Raw genomic sequence first — 26,010 nt, forward strand, 5'->3', positions numbered from 1 at the left:
GGAGCTTGCTGTTTGCCTTCTGCCTGTCGTCTTGATCCTAGGGTGATTCTGTGTTTTCACCTGGCTTCCTTAGCCTTTGGGAAGGAAGCCTAGTGAGCACTTGGCTACTCAAATTGGTGTTTAGGGATAGAGGATTCCTGGAGCGTTTCATCCAGCCATCCTCCTGATTGACCTGCCTTGACTGTCTTTTTTCACGTTTTCAGCTCACTGTAGCATTTTGTGTATATGTGAATTGCCTATACAGTTGAAGCGCCTTTTAAAGTATTTTGACTGTGTTAAAAAGGCTTTTGTTCCTTCCTCCTATTGCAGTTCTTCTTACATTTTGGACATTCGTCATAGAGCAATACAATACATCTTGACTATCTTCTCTCTCTCATAGGCTTTCCTTTTCATTCTCCTAGCGCTGTCATGCGACAAACAGAAGCTCCTTTAATGACATCTAATTCATCTTGTCTAAACATTCAGTGCTCTTTGTTCTCTGTAATGTTTGACTGCATTGTCTCTGTAGTGTTTTCAATTAAATAACAAAAGTAGAAAATACATTAAAAATAGGTAAGTTCTTAGTATCCCTGAAACAGCTTTCAGGATCAAGATTGTTAGAACATGGCAATCAAGCCAGGAGCTCTCCTAAACTGCCCTCATTCCCTTGTCGGAGCCCTGCCCAACACTATAGGCCTTACTCAGTTTATCCTTTCCAGAGATGCGTGCAACCCGTCTTCCCCATGGTTCAATTCAGGCAGAACCTAGCTGGGTCATTCCTTTTGTTGGGAACTTTGCAGGCTGAATTGCACTCTCCCGCAGTCAGCCCTCAGGAATGTGGGACTCGGGCATGCAAAGCAGAGACCACACAACAGAGTCATTCACCAGATATATTTGAAGTCTAAGCTCCTTGAGCTGTACACGTGCACAGATGATTCAGTTTGTGGAAATCTTCCCCTTCCCCTCCATTTTTTTACACTTCTCAACATAAAATAGTGCTACGGAGGCTTGCATAATGTGCGTCATGGAAATGCTGAGGCAATGCTCACTTTCTCAGTGCTAGGAGATTCCATTGGAAAACTTCAAGGAGTCCTTCCCATTTCTTAGCTATCCCAGGAGAAGTTCTTCCTCTCCACCCCAAACCCAAACTAGCAGAGGAATGACCTGTCTGACACCGGATAACACTGACATGGAGCAACACATTTTACCAAGACTTACCCACCTGGGTCACGTGCTGCGCTGAGACTAATTCGTGATTGCTGAGAATGGTTACCACAGCTTCATTCCATACATTAGATGGAAGCATCTGATGTATGTGTTAAAGCATGAAAATATCATGTCCAAACTTCTCTCTCCTCTGGACTTCTTAACCTGCCTTCTGAAAATTCTGAGTAGCTTAAAACGTGGCTGAGACTCAAGCTGTCAATGTTGGCTCTAGTAATTGTGTTTATTGGAGAGTAGCCTGGTCTTCCACTAGGGGGCACTGCTTCTCCACTAATTGTGCCCTTAGTCGTTCCTTGGCTAAAGAAAACACCAAACCCATCCAAGGCAAAGGGAAGTCGAAGCAATTGCTCACGCTATACTCCTCAGATTTTGTTTCTAAAAGGAGTTTTCATTTTTTCCTTTTTGAATCTCAGGATTTTTCAAGCAATGTTCTCCTCAGCTTCACCTGTACTGCATCCAGTACTATATTGCTGTATTCACAGTAGAACGGACTTTAATTTCTGAGTGATCAGTCTGTGTTTTAAGTTTCGGATGAAACTAGCATACACCTTAGTCCCAAACCACAACCACTCTTCGATCAGTTGGCTGTGTCATTGTTCTTGTATGTGTTTCTGCGGCTCGGGTAGTGAAAGTACTTCCCCACGCCATCATAATTTCTACTTGCATCTAAAGGAGTTCACTAACGTACAGGAGTAGATGAGACCTGGCACACAGAGCAGAAGGTGATGGTTCTAAAGGTGTATCTTCTGTAATGCACTTGGGGATAGAGAAATAGAAAAGTCACAGACAACAAAAACAGACGTGTGTGTGTGTGTGTGTGTGAGCAATGCATGAACAGGACTGGCATACATTTCTCTAGCATCCGTCCTCATTTTAATGTTCTCAGCTGCAGTGCATTCTGGAGCTTTAGCTCTAATTGACACCTGTATCTTTATTTAAAAACAGTAGTCTTGATAGCAAAGATGTTGGCTAATCATTTCTATATTGGCATGAGACGTTTTGTGTCCCTTCAAAATTCAGCATTATCCATAATAGAGTAATAATATCAGATTATCTGTGTTAGCTACGAATGCATTCAGAAGCGATGCTCATGTTTTCAAGCAGCTAATGGTTGAACAATCACTAAATAAAAAACATTCAGATTTTCAAAAGCACAGCTGAAATATTTGTACAAGTATACAAAGAGAAAAAAAAATTCAGACACCATGAAACTTTTGTAATAAATAGATTTGTCTGAAATAGGTCTCTACCACCCTGGACAAGCCTTCCCCATGAGACTGGGGAGATCTCATGGAAGTGGTACTCAAATTCTACTGAGGAATTTCTTTTGGGCCAACCTCAGTTTTGCCTCCAGGAATTTTAATAGGGCTGTTCAGAATTGACTTAAAATAGTGAATCTACTCAAGACTGATTCAGCTGGGTGATCCTGATCATTTTCCTAATCTAGGTAGGACATGGCTGGATGCTGATCATTTGATATATATAATGTCCTTAAACAATGAAAATCAATGCTGGTGATCATGCATGTCCTGGGAATGTTGGGATGCAGAGGACTGAGTGAGACCAGATAGGGGTATCTCATGCAGTCAAAGTCAACTTTACATATGGTCCTATTTATGTGGCAGGAACAAAACAACACATCCATCAGGACTGGGACTGAAACGACACGCAAACAACACAGGTGCTAAATGTCACTGTCTCTGACTTAGATCGACATGAGAGAACGAAAATAGCTGTGTTGATAACAAAATACTACCTTTTGTCCCCTAGAACTCTCTAAATAATGGATTATATTTAATGGGCATGATATGAGCAGGAGACATATCACCTTTTCCTAGCCCTTTTGTCCAAGAGGCTGATTACAAGGAAGGAGTCTCAAACAACCGAACACCCAGGGATTTAAAGGCAATTAATATTTTTTCCAACAAACGGGGGGAAAGCATGATCAAGAGGAGATAGATATTATCAAGATGGAGCAATCAGCTCAGTTGGACACAGAGGGTGGCAGGCCGGGACGGCGGGTTTGGATGATTTTTGGCTTTGGGGAAGTCTTTGGATCCTCCTCTTCCTCTATGTCACTGTCACACACATGCACGACAACACTTGGCGTGGACTCAGTCCCTGCGTGGAGCTCATACTTCTCTCCTGAAAAATAGGAAAAATGGAATTGAGGACAGGGGAACACTTTGAAGGCAGATTCTTTGGCAAGGTTTTGTTAGGTTGTGCGAACGTCTCACAGGATCTTTGGAAACCTGTGGTCTTTAGCATGGTCTGCATGGGGCAATATAAAAATGGAATGACAGCAATCTGTCATAGATCCCAGCTTTACCATCTACCAACTGCACAAGCCTGAACTTGTCACTGAGCCCTGCATGCCTCACCATCTTCAACTATCAATTTCAAAATGTTGCCTCCACTCCATAATTCTACAAGGACTGAATGGGTCAAATAAGTTTCTAATTCCCAGCCTTACTGCTAACTGCAAAGTAATGTGGAGGCACTCCTTGCATTTTTCTTGTTATTGCTATTTGTTCTATGTGTTGGATAAAATTGCCTCTGAGTTTCCCTTTAGTTGCACATTTCTCACAGCCGAACAGCCCCAAGATAGGCTAATGCATGATCGTAGCTTGTCCAGGTCTTGCAGGCCTCTGGGTTACTGGGTAAGATAGATTGCCAAGGCCCTCTTTGGTCCCCAGAGTTCATCCAGACTGGCTCATTACACGAGTCAAATCAATAGGTTCACTGATGAGTTTTCTTTGCTTCACATCAGTGCTTCACATCATGGAGCAACTTCATGGTCTTGTTCACTTAGGGCCACAAAAACGACAAAGCATAACAGAAGGTTATCTGAGTTTTATGAGAGCACAGCCTGGAGGAGACACACGGAAGCAGAAACTCACTACATAACATGGTGAGCACTAGGAATGATGGGATATATTGCAAAGGACAATGGTACCACAGTGTAAGGAGCAAGCATCCCTAAGAGGCTTCGCAGCAGAGGTGACAGTTGACCTGAGCCTTAAAGACAAGCACGTGGTAGGGCAAGAAAAAGGGGCATTCCCAGTTTACATGCCTGTGTTGAGCTGTGCTGTTGACAACATACTCATCTAAATTTTGTCCTGACATCCTTTTGTTCAATTCTTATCCTTCATCAGTCATTGAAGGTCTTCTAGAGTGTCTCCCGGATATCTTCTCAGCCATTGGTTCACAAAGTTTCACTAGATAAGGTCTATATTCTTAGACCAGCATAGAGAACTTTGTGTCATCTCTCATCGATCTTTTCTAATGTCTCCAGGGATACTTACTTGGCTTTGGTCAAACTGGCTTGCCTTTTGGCTTCTAATTATGATGGCTACATGTGTATGTCCACCAGACCAGCTGCTTTCACTTGACTTAATCTTTCTACACATAAAGGGCTCCCTAAATCCTTCCAGGATCAAGATCAGACAACAGCACCAAGGCAAGGAATCTTTCCTGCTGTCCCAAGTCTTTGATGGAGGTAAAATGGCCAGTGCGATTTTTAGCCATTGTTAGTGACAGGGTCTGTCTATGTGCTAACAGGTACACAGAGATAACAAGAGAAAACTTCCACAAGGCACACTTGTAACTTTGGAGAGGATAAGGAGCATTCATAATGAAATGACTCTCAAAGTTCTACATGTCTCAGGAAAGAATCCAAACATTTGGGGGTAAGCCATCGTTGTGAGTGAGGCTGAAGTCTTAACCTCCAGGTCCTATTATCCTATCTGCAAATAGTGTTATTGCAGATGTTCAAGTTAAGATGAGGTCATCATGGTGAGACCTATTTCAATATTATTGGTGTTCTTATAAAAGAGGGCAGGATTTGGACACAGCTCCACTCATTACGGAAAACACCATGTGAAGATTACAGTTACGATTCCATAAACCAGGACCTTGCAGGAGCTCAGAGGAGCCTAAGCCAATTCTTTTATTTTTTTTTTAAGATTTATTTTTATTGGAAAATCAGATATACAGAGAGGAAGAGAGATAGGAAGATCTTCTGTCCATTGATTCACGCCACAATGGCCGGAGCTGCACTGATCTGAAGCTAGGAGCCAAGAGCTTCTTCTGGGTCTCCCATGTGGGTAAAGGGCCCGAAGACATTTGGGTCATCCTCAACTGCTTTCCCAGGCCACAAGCAGGGAGCTGGATGGGAAGCATGGCTGCTGGGATTAGAATCTGTGACTTTAGCCACTAGGTTACTATACCAAGCCCATCCTATGACAATTCTTTCCCTGATACCTTCAGAGAGCACATGCTCCTCTCTATACCTTGAACTTGGACTTTTAGTCTTTGGGACTGAGAGTTCATGTTTTTGTTGTAAAGGCCAACCTGTGGTACTTTATTGTGGCAGCCATAGCAAACTGATATAGCTAAACCCTGCTGGAACGTTCCCTGCTGCGAGCTAAAGCAGTCTTTGTTGGACGCTCCTACTGCTGACATCCTGCAGTGCAGGACGGACTTTTCCTGGATGGGGGAAGCAAGCATCTCCCAAGGACAGTGTGCTAGAACTGTAGCATTTCCCTAGGCGTCAGTAGCAGTTAATAGGGCTGACCACTGATGCATTCTTGATGAAGACACCATGATGTAACGTCTAGATTGAATGCACAGTGGGCAGGTAGAATTGTATAGGCAAGTATTAAATCCCTGACACAAGTGAGCTGGCCTGGTTACTTGGATACAGCAGGGGAGGGGATCGTCTGACCTGTAGGCTGTAGGCTGTATAAGGCTCATACAGTTGTTCAATTTGGCCCTACAACTGCAGGTGGACTTGAAATTTAGGAGAGAATTTTTGAGTTGGTAATTATGTATAATCTTCATATGCTGTGTTAAATATGCAATCATCCTTTGGGAGAAAAGTGGTTCTGTCCGCACCTCCTCTGGTAGGCAAGGACAGGTTCTGGAAGGAGAGGCATGACTGTCACCCATGCCATACACTCTGCTCTCAGGTCCTGGGAGCAGGAATCCAGAGTTGGCACAGCCTAACCATATGGTAATCCACATGGTTATAAGTTCCCAACTTAAGACAGCTAAACTTACCATTATTTTTTAGTTTATGGTGGAATGAAGAGGACCCACATTCAGTTGAAGTTGAACGTTGAATTTGAGTCTTTTTCTAGGCTGGCAGTATACAGTCTTGCCCTTTGTTTTGACATTTTCAGCAAGGCAGTAGCATTGAGTGAATGTACAAACCCAGCAAATCTGACAATTATGAGGAGACATGAGAACACTGCTAAGCTAGGATGGTTGATAGTGCAGTATTGACTTAAAGGTGTTTTAAGCTTACAATGAATTTATTGTAGGTAGTGCCATAGCAAATCAAGGAGCAGATGTACACACCCAGACAGGTAGTGAATGGTGTTCATTAAAAAGTTGATTTAACTAGGCCCGGCATGGTAGGCTAGTAACTAAAGTCTTCACCTTGCATGCATCGGGATCCTATATGGGTGCAGGTTCTATTGCTAGCAGCCCAGCTTCCCATCCAGCTCCCTACTTGTGGCCTGGGAAAGCAATTGAGGACAGCTCAAAGCCTTGGGACCCTGCACCCATGTGGGAGACTCAGAGGTACTCCTGCATCCTGACTTCAGATCAGCATAGCTCTGGCCCTTGCGGCTGCTTGGGGAATGAACCAATGGACAGAAGAACTTCCTCTCTGTCTCTCTCCTCTCTGTACATCTGACTTTCCGATAAAAGTAAAATACATCTTTAAAAAGAAAGTTCATTCAGTTGTCTAGTTCCCATTCTACTTAAGTTACTTATGCCATTTCTTCTTCTTCTTTTTTTTCCTAAGTCCCATGCTAAAAGGATAATTCAGTTATTTCTAAGCATGGGGACCTCCGTGGGAACCTACATGAAGCTTGCCTCAGAAGCTCTGAACCACATAAGGGTGGATCTGGTTTCCAGAATCTCCAAGCTCTGATTCTCTGTCATGTGCAAATTTCCTGTAGCTGCTTGTTGAAAGCTTAGCAGCATGAGAACATGATCCTGCAGACTTGGTGGAATCCACGTTTGTATCCTTTACCTCTGCTACTTCTGGGTGGCCCTATGCATGTGGTGGTAGGGGCAGCTGTATGGCTTTGTGTGACAGCAGGAAGCTGTCATGCCATGACAACTCTCCTCCACCCTGCACAACTTGTTGTTGGAAAATGGTAATGGGGCAGGAAGTGAGTAGTAAAGCAAGGCAAAGAATCATAGAGCATCTCTGTGCACTCCTAGCTACCAGTGTTTGTTCCTCTTTGTTCTCAGGAAAACAGTCACTTACTCAAAGTCCTAAAACAAACATGGACTGTTCCGGCACACTCAGATCTCCAGAATGCTGTTGGTCTTAAGGAACCATTTGCAATTCTGAATGAAAGGCACTCTCAGAAAGAAATGATTTCTGCGGAACTAAATGAGGTGGCTATTCTTGTTTTTGTGCAAAGTTTTTTTTTTTTCCTCTCTACCAAATTCTGCCTTATAAGAAGCAAGGAACCCCAGTAGGGCCTTTTGTTCCATTCATTGCTCTGCCATCTGTCAGCCTCCTTTGGGAAGAACGTGATAAGGCAGATGGCCAAACCTGTGGTGGAGGTGATAACAGCAGAGACCGAGGCCAGAGCATGGAACCAACACTATGCTTCCTCATTCATCATCTGGTAAAGAAGGTAGTTTTTCCTCTTTTTAAAGATTTGAGAAGCAGAGTTGCATAACAGAGAGGTCTTCCATGTGGTGGCCCATTCCCCAAGTGGACACAAGGGCCGCAGCTGTGTCCAGCTGAAGCCCAGGAGCCCAGAGCTTCTATCAGGTCTCCCAGGTGGGTGCAGGGGCCTTAGCCCCTAGGTCCTGTTCTTCTGCTTTCCTACGTAATCATCAAAGAACATTGGATTAAAAGTGGAGCAGCCAGGAGTTGAACCAGTGCTCAAATGGGAAGTTAGCACGGCTGGTAGAAGCTTTACTCACCACTCTACAGCACTAGCTCCAGAAGCTAGCCTTCCCAAAGTGATAGTATAGTTTATATAACAAAGCTATGCCTCCTGTTGCAATGTGTTGATTACTTTGGAAGAGGCTGTTGGCTGCTGGCCTCCCAGAATGGATGTGCTGGGGGCTACCTTGGGATGAAAGGGGCTGACACAGGTATACTCCCAGGATGCAGGGTGTTAAGCAAGGCTCACACCTAGTTAATAAAAGCAGTGTGCCTGGCAGTAAAGGTATTTTATTGTGATCCCATTAACTCCAACATTTCACTGGTCTATTTTTGGAAACTTTCTTACTATCAAAATTGCAGTGAAGCTTAACAGCCGCTAAGAGCCCACAAAATAAAAAGAAATGGCTCTGATCTTGGCTAGATTGATTTTTCTTTTTTTGGTCTCCCTCCCTTTGGGCTTCAGTTAATTCCTCTGCCACAAGAGCTGACGTCAATTCTGTCACTGTACCCAGGGACCCACTGGAGCTTAGGAGAAGGAGCTGCTGACTCTTACCCACACAGTGGGGGGCTCGTTCTGCATGGTGCAGTGGGGTATGTGAAGCTGGTCAGCATTGCTCTTTAGGTGAAGGTTCCTCTAGGACATGCTCATTTCTCTACTGGTGTTCTGCTGTTTTCTTTACCCTGAGGGGCAAAGGATAAAAGGCCACAAGAATTCAAACTTACCCCCCAAATCCCTTGGCAAAAAGCATTCATTAGGATTCTCATCCATGCCTGTGACACATCTAGCACATTGGCAAAGTTCAGTCTGCAGGGCTGGCATTGTGGAACAGTGGGCTAAGCTGTCACCTGGGACACAGGGTCTGATGTCAGAGTGTTGGCTTGTGTTCAAGCCCTTCTGTTTCTAGCTAACCTTCTTAATGCTGTACAGGAAGGCAGCAGATGGTGGTCCAAGCACTTTGGCTCCTGCTACTCGCATGTCAATATAGGATAAAGCTCCTGGCTCTGGCTTGGCCCACTTTCTGGCTGTCATAAGCATTTGGGGAGTGAACCAGTGGAAGGAAGATCATCTCTCTCTCTCTAACCTTCATTTCACGCATTGTTTTTCCTTTCAGATAAATAGATGAAATAAATTTTCTGTTTTTAAAAATCCTTATCCATGCCTGTGGAATTGGCTGAGGCTTGGCCACAGTTCCAAATAGAGTTCAATGTTGTCTCCTCTTCTCACATGGGGACAATGTCCTGATTTCTGAAAGTCTAGAGACGGGCAGGTGAATGTGCCCAGGGCTTGTTTCCCATTCCTGTGCTGATCAAAGGAATGAGAGTAGTGGTTCTGGCACTTATAGAAATGCTTGAATGGTGGCCATCTGACAAAAAGGCCACCATGAGCTCCCCAGCAGGCACTGTGAGTTGTGCTTTGGCTCCTTAAAGCCTCTCACATATCTGTATGTTGATGCATGTATTGTAATATTGAGTATGATTCAGGTATGTGCAGGTTTGGAAGATATGCAGAGCCATATTGCTGTGTGTAAAACTCGGAGTTTTATGCATTTGACAGTTTTATACACTTGAGAGTTTTATACACTTGACTCACTTCCGAGTGAGACTTTGGTGATAGAGAAGAGGAGGAATCTTTCTAAAACTTCAGTGCCTCTAGGGACAGGTTCTTCAGAATGATCTGCCAAGGAAGAGAGCACCGCCACACTTGAGGTTTCCACAGGGTGCACAGTGTACCACGCTGTGGGGCTTAGCATCTACCACTGTTCTCAGAATAGCCTGCCTGCCTTTATGAGGAGCTGTGCGCCTGGGCTGATCTGATGCACTGACGTCTCTCAGCTTCCTGCTGCTTCCCAAATACACATCTCTAAAGCAGCAGCATTCATCCTACCATCAATCTATGTCTCCTTCGCAGCTGTCACATTTCTCTTGGAGGTCCCGTAGCTCTTCCAGTCTTCTAGGTGTTGGTCCTTCTCGAGTCCTCTTTCTCTTTCATCCATGTGGTTAATCAATCACCAAGCGTAAAATCGTCATCTCTCTGAAGCGTTTCCTCCCTCTGTGCTGCAGCCTCCTAGCGACCCCAACCATGACTCCTCCCACCCTCTCTTTCACCCTGGTATTATCAGTTGGGTCTCTCAACCTAGGAATGACTCTTTCCCGCCATAATAAGCTTCCCAGAACAGTTGCTGTCTTTGCCTTATCACAGCTGGTAATGTGACTGAGAAACATAGGACATTTCCATTTTCTCAATTTCCTCATCAGTAAAATGAGAACAGCTGTGTCACTGGAATATTATTAAATATGGTCAATGAGCCTAGACATCCTTCCCAACTTGTGTATGATTACTTAGGGTGATATCATTTGATATCAAATAATTTCTGGTTTCTAATAGGATCAACTGACTATATCACACAGCACAGAACTGGGTGGCTGAATAATCAAAGTGGCAGCAGGCAGAGGTCAGTGTTTCTGTCAAAGTCCCACAACTGGAACAAACAGTTGAGTATCATGTAATCAGATCCTCGGGCTGTACCTACCCTCTCGCTGAGTCGCTGGCTCCCCTTCTTTCATCACCGTTAAGTTTCTCCGTTTCCCCTTTTCCTCTCTCTGTCCATTCCCTCCATTCCCGTGGGATGATAAATCTTAACTTGTTGTTTTAATGAAATGCCTGATTTTTCTGAGATAGTCTGAAGCACTTATTTATAATGCTTGATTATACTGTCTATTGTTTTATTCATTATTTTGTCCAGTGATGTTTCACATTCCAAGCCACAGGGAAGCCAGACTTGCTGCCATTCGGGACACCTGGCAGTAAATGCCTAACTGACAGATGAAGGTCAAACAACAAGGCCACGAAAGCATATTTGCATAGTGTCCTCTGTGTATCCCCTCAGGAATGGATCTTCCTGCAGTGAAACTTGAATACATATGGCTTTTCAAATAAGCTTACACTAGAAAAGGACAGGTATCCATCCTATTAGTAGTGGTCTCTTGAGTGGCTAGGATTTAGTATAGGTGTCTAACAAATGTTAAAAATAAAGAACAGCTATTCATTGAGTAGTTACTACATGACCTCATAAAGCTCTGTGTCTATGCCACATAAAATAGGTATTTATTACACCCTGGGAATATGGGTTCCAAAAAGTCTAGTTATAAGGGAGAGAGCTGGGATCACAAGAGTAGCAAATAATAGAATCGGGATTCAAATTCAGGTTGCTGGATTTTAAAGAATGTTTTCAGTGCTGCTCTTTGGTGCTACCTCATATTCTTCGCCATGTTTTTGTCTCCTACAAGGGATTCTATTCAAAGGGAACCTGTTTTAACCTTTAACATTTTCATTGCAATGGAAATTTTTCATATATATTCTCTAAATAGAGAGGATAATTTATTCTACCTGAACGTTGTTGGTTTTGGCCAGCTGTAAGTTATGCTAGGCACAGTCTTTTCAACAATGGATCTTCTCAAAAGACAACACTCAATACATTATGAAACAGACTATAACTTATCAACTGAGTTCATTTGCAGCTTGAATGGCAACTTTGCACTTTGCAAGAGGATCCTCTGTTATCCTTTTGTTTAACGTTACCATCTCTCACATTCAAAGTGAATTCTCAATAGGAAAACAATACATTGCATCTCGTGCTTCCCAAGGTCAGTCATTGTATCTACTGCTGCTTGTACTCATCCAGAATTCTTCTAGAACGTTTCCATCCTCTACTGAGGGGTGTTCCCTCCCCTCAAACTTAGGTAGGCCATATGGCTGCATTCATGAACACAAGATGGCAGAAGTCACAATTGTGACTTCTGAGTAATGTCACAAAATTCCATGTATTTCCTTGAGTTTTCATGATGATTATGCAAAGAACTCCACCTCCATGTTGGAAGGAAGCCCAAGTTACTCTCCATGAACTCTGTCTAGGGAGGAACTGTCCATGTTCTCAGCCACAGCCAGCACCACCTTGCCAGCCATGAGAGTGAAGCATCCTGTAAGCTATTTGTCAGTCCTGCAGATCAAGCACCCCAGCAATGTAACATGGAAGAGGAACCAGCCTCTTGAACCTGGCCCACATATACAGCTATGACCAAAACAAATGATGGCTATTGTTTGGAGCTCTATATTTTTTGGAGCAGTTTGTTTTGTGGCAATTGGTAGTGGGCCATGAGTCATGCAACACTATTATACCTGAGTTGACATTCAATGCCTTCAGCTATTTTTCCTATTTCCCTTTGTTCAAGTGCTACATGAAGATATATATATGTCACCAGGTCCCAAGTCCCTTTCTGCAGAGGAAGCTTCTTTATCACTCAGACTGCTTGCTCTGTCCCTGGTGCACAAGGAGAGAAGTTTGATAGGTTTGGGGGAAAGGACTAGAAACACTCAGCATTCAGCTTTTCCATCTTTCCCTTTGAGCCTTCTCCTTTGCAAGGAGCCTGTGCCCCTGCTCTGGGCCTTGTGCTAGGCCTAGCAGAGAGGAATGTGTCATGTGCTAGTCAGGCTGTTGCTGTTCCCAACACTGTCAGGGGGAGTGCATGCTTCTGAATTTTTACAATAGGAATTCCTTGGTGTTGTGCCACTAAACCACATTCTCATTTTTAACCCTCAAACAAACCTGGCACTCTTAACAAAAACACATGCAGTTTTTTGCTTTTGCTTTGTTTTATCTTGTTTCTAAACCAAATGGGGAAAACTGGTGACACATATTTATCTACCTTTTGAAAAGATGTTGGCTTACTAAAACAAATGCTAAGAACATTTCCAATAGCACTCAAGCATGCTTGTTAAGTATTGAACATTAATTTGCTATTAAGAATATGTATTCTGGTATTATTGTCACTTGAGCAAATGTGAATGCTTAGTCAAATTTAAAAGGCACTTTTGTCTGTCCAGATGTTTATATTGTAAATATGGCATTTTCCCAAGAGGCACTGGGGTGCATCAGCCCTAATCTATGGGATAGTGAGAATAGAGTTCCCAAGTATGTGAGTTTCACTATGCCCACCTGCCTCTTGCTAAGACTGAGAGATGCCTAGAGGCTGCTTTGATAGGTTCCAGGAAGATGTTCAAGCCGGAGTTTGTCTCAGCTGTCAGGTTTAGGCCTTAGTCCAATTCAACAAGGAGAGGAAAGACCATTAGCCTGCCAAACTGTGTTGCCTGCTCCTGTGTCCACTGCAGTGGCAGAGGCTAGTGGCATAGGGAGCAAGGGCAGGTTCTACTGACCAAGGAGCAGTGTGAAGAGGGCCATGCTATTGCTTCCTTCTGATCCAGGCACTGGCCAGCATTTAAAAAGGGGGCTGCTCCAGTAGCATGGCACACTGATCCTCTGCTTGTGGTATGGGCATCACATATTGGCACCTGCTTGAGTCCCAGATACTCCAATCCTTATCCAACTCTGAGTGGAGGATGGCTGAAGTTCTTGAGTCCCTGCACCCACATGGGAGCTTCTGGCTCTAGGCTTTGGATTGGCTCAGCTCTAGCCATTGATCATTTGAGAGTGAGCCAGCAGATGGAAGAGTGTCTCCTTCTTTCTAATTATTCCATTCAAGTTAAAAAAAATCATTTTAATTACTTAAAAAGCAGAAGGAGACAGAGATGGAGATAAAGACAGAGACAGAGGGAAGTAGAAATTAGAGGGAGACGGATATGGACAGAGAAACACACACACGCAGAAGGAGATGGAGAGAGATGGAAGCAGAGATGCTTGGACTCGGAGGCAGAGGAAGATGGTGTGAGAAGGAGAGCCAGTAGAGACAGAGGAAGATGGACAGAATAGACAGGGAGATGAAGTATAAGACAGAAGGATGAGACAGACAGGTATACAAAGAAGGGTAGATATTAGGGGAGATGGAAAGAGAAGCAGAGGTGAACATGAAGGCAAAGATGGAGAGGCAGAGATTGAGAGAACAGAGATGGACGTAGAGAGATGCCAGTGGAGGCCAAGACAGGGAGAAAGACAGAGGTAAGAACAGACGGCGGGGGGGTGGGCTGTGATGGGGGATGGAGAGACATAGAATGAGGGAGAAAGAGGCCACTCAAATGCCTCAGCATCTAGGGCTGGGCCCAAGCCAGGAGCCAGTACCTCCTGTATCTGACTTTTGAGGCAGAGATGCAGCTACCCGGGTTGTTGGATGCAACACCTGCTGCCTCCCAGGGTGTACGTCAGTAGGACTGGATCCAGACATCCTGTTACGGGGAATGTGAGCATCTCAAATGGCTGCCTAACTCACTGCACTGCAGCTTTTATCCCTCTTTCAGTCTTGGCAGAGGCAATGCTGGTTTACTTCGGGGCTGGAGTGTTCCCTAACCAGACTGAGTTAAGGTAGAAAATATCAGCTAATAGCCCAGGGCTGCACTATCCCATCCACCCAGAAGTGCTATTGAACCCTATTTTAGGGGAATCTACAGGTGATCTAAAAGGGGTGAAGGCAAAGCTTTAAGCAGCAGTCCCTTCTGCGTAAGTCTTCCCTCCTACTCCTCCTCCTGCTCCCATAGCTGTATCTCTGTCCTCTTACCAAGTGTTCCTTGTCTCTGTGTGAAAACTCTTGTCAAAAATAAAAAAAGTACAATTACACAGGGGCAACATCCCCTGTGGTGTCTGGAGGTGGATGTTTTTGCTTTTTTTGCTTGTTACATGGACTGGAGTGCAGATGATTTTGGCATTTAGTAATTGAAGCCTGGGATGCTGAACATACTGCAATATAGTAAGGTGGCTGACTCAAATATCATGGCTTTCACACCAAAAACACTGAGCTAAGAGGTTAATATAGGCACTTAATTTTGGTATGAGATCACTCTATGGCTTGAAAATTGACAACAGATGCTCCGACATATCTTACTATGTGCAGGTTAGAAAGGTAGATCTATGTAGATCATCTGATGCTTTTCATATCGAACTTTACTGTTTAGTGAACTTACACACAGGTTACTTGTTAATGTCACACAGCTAAGACAGGGTTTAATCAGCAGCCTAAAGCTTGATGCATCATGTTGCATCCTCAACTGCAATTACAAAATAAGATTCTGTGTGGCAGAGGGACTTACTGCACTAGAAGCAATAAGCCACATGCGATGCCGACAGCCATATCAAAGTGCCTGGGTCTCAGTTCTGGCTCCGATTCCAGCTTCATGTGCACCTGCATCCTGGGAAGGCAGCAGTAATGGAGCAAGTATTTGTGTAGCTGCCACCCATGCCGGAGATCGGATTGCATTCCTGGCTCCTGGTGTTGGTCTAACCCAACCCCAGACACTAAGGGCATTTGGGGAGTGAACCAGGGAATGGACAAGTTCATTTCCTGCTTTTCAAATAATTAAAACAGCTGATTTTGTTATTTTCATTTTAATAGCTACCTATTCACAAGATTATTTTTAAAGTGTAAAAATAACATTTTTTTCTAAGTAGACAGAAGGATTCAATATACTCTGGAATTTAGTCACTTCTGGACTTTCCCAGATTCTTCTTCACGAGCATATCTAATCTGAGTAGACCTGGAGAAAGGTGGCGGACCCAACCCAGTTTTTGTGGGTGCCACACGTGACCATCACCCGGTCTCCTGCCTTTAGGACATGTTTGCTATGTTGCTGGTTGCATCCTGTTTTCCTTCCCTTAGTAAGTCTAGTACAGACTCACTGTAGGAAAACATTAGTGGCGGGCCCGGCGCGGTGGCGCAAGTGGTTAAGGTCCTCGCCTTGCATGCCTGGGATCCCATATGGGCACCAGTTCTAATCCCGGCAGCCCCGCTTCCCTTCCAGCTCCCTGCCTGTGGCCCGGGAGAGCAGTCGAGGACGGCCCAAAGCTTTGGGACCCTGCACCCACGTGGGAGACCCGGAAGAGGCTCCTGGCTTCGGATCGGCATAGTATCGGCCCGTTGCGCTCACTTGGGGAGTGAATCATCGGATGGAAGATGTTCCTCTCTGTCTCTCCTCTCTGTATATCCGCCTTTCCAATGAAAAAAAAAATAATAATAAAAATAAATCTTAAAAAAAAAAAAAAGAAAACATTAGTGGCAACAAATGACAGGTTCTCCTTTCTCATCCCCCTCAGTCCTGATGCATATCAAATATTAAAATAGGAGAACAGCAGCACCCTTGATAAGATGGAGAGAAACAGAGAAGGGAAAGGTACGAGAGGCAAAGCCACAGTTTTATTAAGAAGATGTGCTTGATTTTGGAGGTTTTTTCCTAGAACACTGTCTGGCAGGGGTGGGGTGGACTTATCCTTATTCTCTGCTTAGAGTTTTAGGACCTGAAGTGCTTCAGGGAAGGCAATGATGGGACCTGATGAATGGTGGGAACACAGAGTGGTAAGCGCAAGAGAGCCAAGGATTCACTGGAGGAGAAGGGGAGCAGAGTGAAGGGACTGAATCCTGAACAAGGTGGGTAGAGAACATCCTCATCCGGTGGGAGGACAGTGGCAGAGATAAAGAGCTGCTGGGGAGCGCACGCTTGAGTGTGTGGTCACGGAGCAAGGAAGACTGGCTTGCTCCCTAGGGATGCACCATCCTGTCCTGCCTCAGTGTTAAGGGCTCGAAACTAAGGCTGTGGGGACCTACACATAGACACTCACAGCAAGCCTGAAGGACCAGTACAGCAGGTGTTCTATTAGGAAAGCTCTGGTTAGGAAAGTGGTGGGGTTTTTAAAACCATCTTGTCCCATTTTTTCGGTCCTGGGTCTCTTCCATTTTTCTGCAATTAGCACATTTTATCTGTAAAACAAGAAATATTTTGCTCCTCCAACAGTAACTGAAGGTAAATTGTGCAGATAATTCTGAAAAGAAGAAAAACTTAAAATTTTTTTCCCCCCCAGGGAAAATTCTTGGAAAGGAAATGGAAGTTTCATGTTCCAGCATGACAAATCTGGGTCCCTGTGTTGGGAGGAACACATAGAGGCTGCACTAACTGAACGCTGGATGCACGCTGCTTTGCTTTCCTTTCATGTCTGCGGTCAGAATGTAACCACAGCAAACAGAATGCAAAGATTCAGAAAATAGTCATGCCCCCTACACACTGAAAATGTAGTCGCTCATTTTAAAACTGCATTTCCTCCAGGCTTGAAAAAGAGCCCAGAATAGCAAAGGTTTCTTGCTTAGAAGTTACATTAATTAAATCTATTTGGCCATGGGGGGTTGGGCAGTGATGAATATACCAGGCAGTAACATCAGCAAAATTGCTCTCCTGTTGCACGTTCTGGTGGAGGAGAATTGGGGGAAAAATCTAAATATAGCAGCAGTATGCAACTTGAAACTCAAGCACCATTTTAAGCCCTCCTCTGCAGTTAACTAAAATTGATCTCCCTAACAAGAGCTAAAAATAGCAGGAGGAAAAGAGAGGAGACAATGACTTTTCATATCGCTCCCTGCAGGCATTTGCAGTGACAATGAACATGACCTTCCAGAGCCGTCCCAGAGAGAACAAAAGCTGGCATTTCGTCCCATCTCTGATTTACTGCCTCTTTAGAAGAGCACACATCTCTATTTTGCCTTTTTTTTTCTAGCTGATTGGTATGGATATGCTGTTTGTCTGGCTTTGTTTTTTTTTCCTACCTTGTTTCACATCAACAAAGAACATAGTGCTGTACAGCTTCTGGAGCTAGGAATAGCAGACATATTCAATTCATTCTCACCCTCAAAGTCAAAGCCCACATGATTTTGTCCAGTTTATTGTTGAGTGACACATTTCTAAGATTCATCAGGGGCACTAAGTAGCAAGGTTTAAAGGCTCCATTTTAATTAGTGTTAGCTGCCCTTACACAGGGTGAGGCATTTTCTGATCCCTGTATCTTAGCAGAGAGGAGGAAGCCATAGGAAATGCTACAAGGAACTGATGAGCTGGGTATCGTGTAGAGGGGTACTTACAAGCCAAGAAACAGGTGCAGGAGCCAAATGCGTAACTTTTTTTGTGACTATTTCCTTTTTTTTTTTTAAGATTTATTTTATTTTATTTTTATTGGAAAGGCGGATATACAGAGAAGAGAGACAGAGAGGGAAGATCTTCCGTCCAATGATTCACTCCCCAAGTGAGCGCAATGGCCAATGCTATGCCTATCCCTATCCAAAGCCAGGAGCCTCTTCTGGGTCTCCCACTCGGGCGCAGGGTCCCAAAGCTTTGGGCCATCCTCGACTGCTTTCCTGGGCCACGGGCAGGGAGCTGGATGGGAAGCTGGGCTGCTGGGATTAGAACTGGCGCCCACATGGGATCCTGGGCGTGCAAGGCAAGGACCTTAACCACTTGCGCCACTGTGCCAGCTCGACTATTTCCTTTTGTAATGATCTTAAATTTCTTCAGAAATCAATTTTATCACTCACATCCCTTTGGCTTTTCATTTTTTTTTTTCCATCTCTACTGCCAGGGCAAATGGTACCCCTCCATCAATCCTTCCCATCGTTTTCTTTTTTTTTTTTTTGGCCAACCCTTAAACAAGTGACTTAATCTTTCTGTGCTTCACCTTTTGTACACCCACCAGTGTGGTGACAAAGCAACCTAATCTGCCCTGTGGTGCTGGCATCCCATATAGGTACTGGTTCTAGTCCTGGCTGCTCTACTTCTGATCCAGCTCCCTGCCCGTGGCCTGAGAAAGCAGTGGAGGATGGCCCTAGTCCTTGGCACCCTGCATGGATGAGAGAGACCCAGAAGAACTGACTCCCAGCTTTGGATCAGCTCATTCCTGGTTATTACAGCCATTTGGTGAGTGAACAAGTAGATGGAAGACTCTCTCTCTCAAAATCTACCTTTAAAATATACAAAAAAAAAAAATCTAAAAAAAAAAATGCTCTTTCAACAATAAGCAGAGATGAGAGAAAATTCCTGTAAGGCCTATTGTAGCATCTTGTTAAGGATTTTAAAAGAATTCAAGGGAGACTCATGGGTATGGGTTTGGGTTTGGTGTTGGTTCCTTTGTCATTGTACTTTTACCTTTTACTTATTTCGAAGACTATACAACTTCTCAGGAGCCTGTGAAAGAGGGCCCCATGGATGTCACTTTAAGAGAAGGGATGCTATGGTGCCCCACACCTGTCTGAGCCTAGTCCTGCCCCTCCCATCTGTCCTATTCCACAGGGCCATCCTAGGGCATGCGTTTCTCTGTGGGCAGCTGGACATGTTGAGGCTTCCACAAGTTGGATCAGTGAGGGAAGCCATCCTGATCCTAGCCCCACCTCACTCTGAACTCAGACTCTATGTTCCCTCTTGATGCTAACCATTCCAAGCAGCTTTTGAGTTTCGTGGCTCATTTTGGCCTCTCAGCTCTATCCGTTTATCCCTGTTACTCATTGCTCTGAGGCAAAACTCTGCTGCTTTGATCATCTAAGTTGCTTTCCTCTGCTCTCATCGTCATTTGTTTCCTGTATCTTGGGCACGGAGGTAATCATCCCTCATGAAATGAGTTGTAGTTTGTTACTGAAATGGTTCTGCCTAAATATTAAAAATGAATTTTACTAAGTCTTTTTTTTTTCAAACAGCAATGTTAGAAATTATCTCATTATGGAAAACATTACTTTAATGCTGCCTGACTCAGTGTGCCTAATGCCATAAAGAAGCAACAATTTGCCCAGAAAAAAAAAAAAACTATCAGAAGGCAGGTTAATGGCTAATCTTCAGTCATTCATTCAGCTACCAGTTACTTAGCATCTATGTGCCAGAGGCTGTCAGGCCCTGAGAATACCAAAATGAGTAGAGCATTTGTGATCCCCTCAAAAAGTTGGAATGACAGTAAGCTTAACAGAAAATCACCATAACTAGGAGGGAACCACAAGCAGACAGATAGAGCAAAGATGTGGATGGGGAGGATTCAGGTGAGGCCACATTACTCACTGCTACAGCTCAGGAAATCTCTAACATACCCTCTGAGACATCCGCAACTCAACTGCTGGTTACAAATCACTTAACTGCGTGGCATGAGAAGGCAATGAGAAACAGAATCAACTCACTGGCCAGACTAAAGGATGCTGCAGAAAAGTCCATCCCAAAGGTGACTATTGCATGGATCTAACATTAGTACCCTTAAAAAGGCAGGAGAATTTCATACTTGCCCACAATGATGCCCAGGTCTTTGTAGCTCACAGACCAGGGTTAAGATCATGACTTCAGGGTGCTGTCAGAGAGAAGAGCCCATTCTTGGTTGAAGTGTTTTGCCAAGCATCAGAACAGGCCAATCACTGGGCAGGAAAGCAAGGATCCTGCACAGGAAGCCTGAGGTGATGGAGTTCATTCTCGGGAGTCCCAAGAACCTCTATCTCCCACCAGCTCTGCCCACTTTAGAAGGTCATCCCTCTTTTACTGCTCAGCTTGCTGCTCTGTGCAATGGGGATGGTAAGAGTTCCTGTCTCTATGCTTAACACAGAGTGGGACACCTCACAAATAGTGAATGTTGTGTTTGATGAAGGTATGGTTCACAGATGTACAGCACAATTGGTTAAACGACATATTTTTAACAGTGTCAGTAAAAATGATTTTAAGAAAATAGCTTTTCCTGTCTTTTTAAGATCATTTCCGGGCCCGGCACGATGGCACAGTGGTTAAGGTCCTCGCCTTGCACGCCCGGGATCCCATATGGGTGCCGGTTCTAATCCCAGCAGCCCAGCTTCCCATCCATCCCTGTGGCCTGGGAAAGCAGTCGAGGATGGCCCAAAGCTTTGGGACCCTGCACCCGTGTGGGAGACCCAGAAGAGGCTCCTGGCTTCGGATCGGCATAGCATTGGCCATTGCACTCACTTGGGGAGTGAATCATTGGACGGAAGATCTTCCCTTTCTCTCTCTCCTCTCTGTATATCCGTCTTTCCAATAAAAATAAAATGAATCTTTAAAAAAAATCATTTCCTCCCATGTTCCTGACTCTATGCAGGTTCCCTGAGGGCTTCAGACACCTTCTCCCCTCTCCATGCATCCATCCATTCTGCCTGTATCAGTCTTGGGCCACATTTGTCCCTGGTGGCACCTGCCTGACCTGGGATTCTACTCCATCAGCTACTGAGGGTGTTTTAAGTGTGCCCTTACCTTTCTCTGCTTCATATTTTGTGTTTCATTCAAAGATTTGAGAAGGTAGAATGATAGAGACAGAAAAACAGATCTTCCATCCATTGGTTCATTCCAAATGGCCACACGGACTGGGACTGAGCCAGGAACTCCATTAGGTCTCTCACATGGATGACATGGCCAACCATCATTTGCTGCTGTCCTGGGTGCATTAGCAGTGAGTTGGAGTGGAAGTGGAGCAGCTGGGACTTGGACCAGTGCTCAAACAGGGTATGCAGGCATTTTAAGTGCTGGCCTAACATGCTGCACATCAGTAGCAGCCTCTCTGCATCCAACTGTGTGAGCACTCGATATCTGAGTTTTACTTGGTTATTGGCTCCAAAGGCAAGCACTAGAGTGAGACGGAATAAGATAGTGAAAAAGACAAAGCCTGGCTTTCTTAGAAATAGTGAATGGAAGCCCTGCCGTGTCACTGGGAATTCATTTCCCCACTCTGTGGACCTTGGTTTCCTGTCCTGCAAAATGCATGTAGATCGGTCATTTGACATCCTCCAGTCAAGACCTTTAAGACTTGGTGAAGAGCTCTGCTTGTTCCTTTCTAAATAGTTCTGCTGCATTAGGGTTAATGTGTGTGTATAGGAGTCACACTAGCAGATCCAACGACATTGGCTCTAATCAGTCCATTTGCTGGCTGTGTGGTTGGCTGCTTTTGAAATGTCCTGCTAGCATTTGGGGAAACTTTAAGTTGGAGATCTGTCTGTGTCTCTCTAGTGCTCTAAAGAAATAACCTGAAATCTTTTATCCCAGATCAAATAAATTGGAACCTATACGGCAGTATCTGGACATTCACGTTATATATGTATATTTGAATATGTGTGTATATAATATTATATATATATAATAACTTAAAGATTTATTTTTATTGGAAAGGCAGATTAGATATACAGAGAGAAGGAGAGACATTAAGATCTTCCATCCTCTGTTTTACTCCCCAAGTAGCTATTGCAGCCAAAACTCGGCACATCCAAAGCCAGGAACCAGGACCTTCTTCCAGGTCTCTCACATGTATGCAGAGTCCCAAGGCTTTGGGCATCCTCTGCTCCTTTCCCAGGCCATAACCAGGGAGCTGGATGAGAAGTGGAGCAGCTGGAACATGCACCAGCATCCATATGGAATCCTGGTACTTGCAAAGTGAGGATTTAGGCAATTGAGGCCCAGGATTATATTTTCAACCTTTCCACACCACCAGAAAAAATACAAAACATATTGGATCCATAATGCTGAAAACCTTGGTTGTCACTTGGTTCTCATCCCTCCAATTCCCATACTTTAGGGTACAATACAGTACCATGTACTGAAATTGAGGACAATAAATCTGGATGTTGGGATGTGTGCCTAAAGCAGCACAGTCAAGAATGTTCACTGTAGCTTTAGCTAGAAATAGTAAAAATCTGGAAACCATTCAGTGGCAGACAGAAAATGTGGCAATGTGTTTCTAGATTGGAATGCCACGCTCCACTTGATAGTGGAGTTTCACACTGCAATGAAAGGCAGTGAGCCAGAGCCTTAGGCGCTAAGATGGGGAAGGGTCCTTATTTCCCTGAACCTAGACCTACTAGATCTGCCTCCTTGGGACCTAGCAGGCTGTTTTTACTTTGATAGGCATGTGGTCTGGGAGCAGAGGGTTCCTGGATGTCTCCTCACACTCCTGGCATCAACAAATCTGGACTGTACAGCACTGAAGTGTCCTGCTAAAGGTAGGATTCATTTTATCTATCGCAAGGAAGAAACTTCCTTATGGTATAGAAATCTTGTAAGAATTTGGCAATACTGTTGCCTGTCGGTACCTGGTTTATAATCCAGAAGTTGCAGGCTCTGATAGAACCTTAGCCAAGGTCCCTGGATTGCTTTTACAGAGGTAAAAAGTCAGGTGCCTTATTCCCACCATCATTGTTTCTCCTTGTCTACACAGAACAGCAGATCTGTTAGAAATGCAGATATCACTGTGAGCTCAGGTATCAAACTTGTTCATTTTCTGGCCTTTCTAGGTGGCTGACAAATGTGTATTTTAGGAAAGGGCCTTGGAACTTACCTGGTCCTAGTTTGGCCACTGCATAGAGGAGGTCATAATTGAGGACAGGGGTGGCATCGCTGATGGGCTGCCAGCCGACAGGAGGAGATGAAGGGGGTGAGATGAGAAACTGTTTGGCAGGCTGCGGGGGAGCCAGATGCAGCTTGTCTCCATCTGTCTCTGGAGTCTGAACCTAGAAAAGAGACATTTTTTATGGCTTCGGATAGGCCATGTTGCCTTCTCAGACATGGAATTTCAACCTCAGTCTGTGACAGGGTGAGCCAATAAACTAGACCATCATAATATTTACTGCTCATGCCATGTACCTAATTATCTTACCATGTACCATGTACCTAATTATCCTTATGACAGTGACTTTCAACTGGTAGCATGAAGCACAATCATGTGGAAAGCTCACCCAAACAGACACTGCTGGGCCCCACTCCCAGCATTCCTGATTCAGGCGACCCTGACATTTGCACTTTGAATAGACTCCTTGGTGATGCTTCTGTGGCTAGTCCACGGTCTCACCACAAATCAGCAAAAACAGTTCCCTCTCTGCCCACCTGTCCTTTCCATTTGGGGGAAATTCATATGATACAACAAAAATGATTTTAGCAATTCAGTGGCATTTAGCACATTCCCTGGGGTGTGCAGTTGTTACCTTTACCCAGTTCCAGGCCATTTTTGACCTTCCTGGATGAAACACATTACTCCTTGAACAGTTACTGCCATTCCCACCTCCCACTAGCCCCAGACATCCACAGTATTTTCTGTCTCTATGGATATGCCCATCCTGTATATTTCATGTAAATGCAACCATATGCTGTAACATCCATCCATATTTTATCCCTTTGTATGACTAATATTCATTGTGTAGATATAATGCAAGCAGTTTAGTCATTTGTAGATAGACGTTTGGGTTGTTGACCTTGTATGTATTGTTAATCTTTCTATAAACATGAGTGTACACCTAGTCATTTGAGTCTGTCTTCAATACCTGGTAGAATTGTTAAGTCAGATAACAATGCTTAGGTTTTTCTTTTAATATTTTATTTTTATTGGAAAGTCCAATATACAGGAAGGAGGAGAGATGGAGAGGAAGATATACTGTCTGACGATTCATGCTCCAAGTGGCCACAACAGCCGGAGCTGAACTGATCCAAATCCAGGAGCCTGGAACCTCCTTTGGGTCTCCCACACCGGAGCAGGGTCCCAAGGCTTTGGGCTGTCCTCAATTGCTTTCCCAGGCCACAAGCAGGGAGCTGGATGGGAAATGGGACCACCAGGATTAGAACCAGTGCCCATATGGGATCCTGGCATGTGTAAGGTGAGGACTTTAGCTGCTAGGCTATTGCTCCGAGCCCAATGCTTAGTTTTTTGAGGAATGAATTTATGTTTCAGTATCTGAGGCAAGTGAGGTTTGTTCAAGTCACACAAATTAGTAGTGGTGATGAGATTTGAACATGGGTCTAAGGTAGAAAGGTATTTTATACCTTGCCATCTGTATGGATTGAAACCATACTTATAAATGACTTAAAAGATGGATTAAGGGGTGCTAGTACTGTGGCATAGTAAGCTAGGCCTCACCTTTCAGTGCCAGCATCCTATATGGTCACCATTTCCTGTCCCAGCTGCTCCACTTCCAATCCAGCTCCCTGTTTTTGGCCTTGGAAAGCAGTGGAGGATAGCTCAAGTCCTCGGGCCTTCCTCTCACATGAGAGACCTGGAAGATGCTCCTGGCTTTGGATTGGCTCACAAATGGCTATTGCAGCCATTTGGGGAATGAACCAACAGATGGAACATTTCTCTGTGAGCCTCTCCTTCTCTCTGTAACTGACTTTCACATCAAAGTGAAAACAAAAAATCTTTATAGAAAGAGATGGATTGATAACTACTAATGCACTGAGTGATCTGGTGGAATATCACGGATACTGATTTCCCATTGTTGTGGGCTTCATAGGCATTGCCGAGAACTACCCATTGCTTGGTGGGATAGCTAGAATTTATCTTTGGTTGAAACAAAACAGAAAATTAATTTCCATATATCTGGATTTTTGTCATGGACAGGAATCAGTGGAGAGGTTTATAGGCCACTAAATGTAACTATAAGCCTGAATGGGAGTGTATAGAGTTGTGGTTAGGTACTTTACTACCCAGCAACTCAATCTTTACAGCAACTGTCTGGGGCTAGAAAATATACTCATCCCTGTTAGACCGATGAGAACACTGAGCTCCAGTAAGGTTATGTAACGTGCCCTGATTAGAGCCCAGTTTGTCAGTTCTCAGATTGCTTTCTAAAACCCCCAGGCTGTCCCCTTCTAGGGATCATGGCATGCGTCTATTTGTCAGTGAACTAATTATAGACCACCAGCCAGTCTGAAAGAAAGAGGATCCTTTGACATTTTTAGGAGACAAAGAATGATGCAGAGAAAAAGCATTAACCCTGCTGAAGGATTGGCTTACCTGTGCAAAGTAGAGCTTTAATTTTTTCCCTCTGAATTGGGTTTCGTGTAGCTCTATCCTGGCTCGGGCTGCCGATTTAGGGTTGCTGAAGTTTATTCGGACTCGTCTGAAGCTCTTAAATAGTTGGAAAGTCACACAGTCATCATAAGCCTGGAACAGCCCCTCAAACTTCTCCTGGTAGAGACAGACACAAGCCAACATGCATGGGTCAAACAGAAGCCTAAATGAATAGACTGTTTATAACATTAAGCTCAGATAGATTCCCAGTAATGCACTTTTCACCTCTTGGCCTGCTGTCAGGTTCTAACCAGGCCTGTGGATTTATTTTAAAAAAAGCTGAGTTCAGGAGTCTGCAGAGCATGAGTGGATCAAGTTTAAAGTGCAAGAAAC

General features: G+C 44.2%; 1 protein-coding gene across 2 annotated transcripts in view; it reads right to left on the reverse strand.

Moving 5' to 3' along the window:
* Window positions 1-856: 856 nt before the first annotated feature.
* RCAN2 (regulator of calcineurin 2) overlaps window positions 857-26,010 on the reverse strand; it is a 213,892-nt gene continuing 188,738 nt past the window's right edge. For both annotated transcript variants that reach the window (XM_040983496.1, XM_040983497.1), the window contains exons 2-4: window positions 25,621-25,794; window positions 23,176-23,347; window positions 857-3,348 (exon numbers count right to left, since the gene is read on the reverse strand). In XM_040983496.1, coding sequence (XP_040839430.1) covers window positions 3,188-3,348; window positions 23,176-23,347; window positions 25,621-25,794 — 507 coding nt within the window. In that variant the 3' untranslated portion in view covers window positions 857-3,187. The remainder of the gene's footprint in view (window positions 3,349-23,175; window positions 23,348-25,620; window positions 25,795-26,010) is intronic.

Source organism: Ochotona curzoniae, unplaced genomic scaffold (assembly GCF_017591425.1).
Source record: "Ochotona curzoniae isolate NIBS_2020 unplaced genomic scaffold, NIBS_Ocur_1.0 contig_3819, whole genome shotgun sequence".
Lineage (NCBI taxonomy): Eukaryota > Metazoa > Chordata > Mammalia > Lagomorpha > Ochotonidae > Ochotona > Ochotona curzoniae.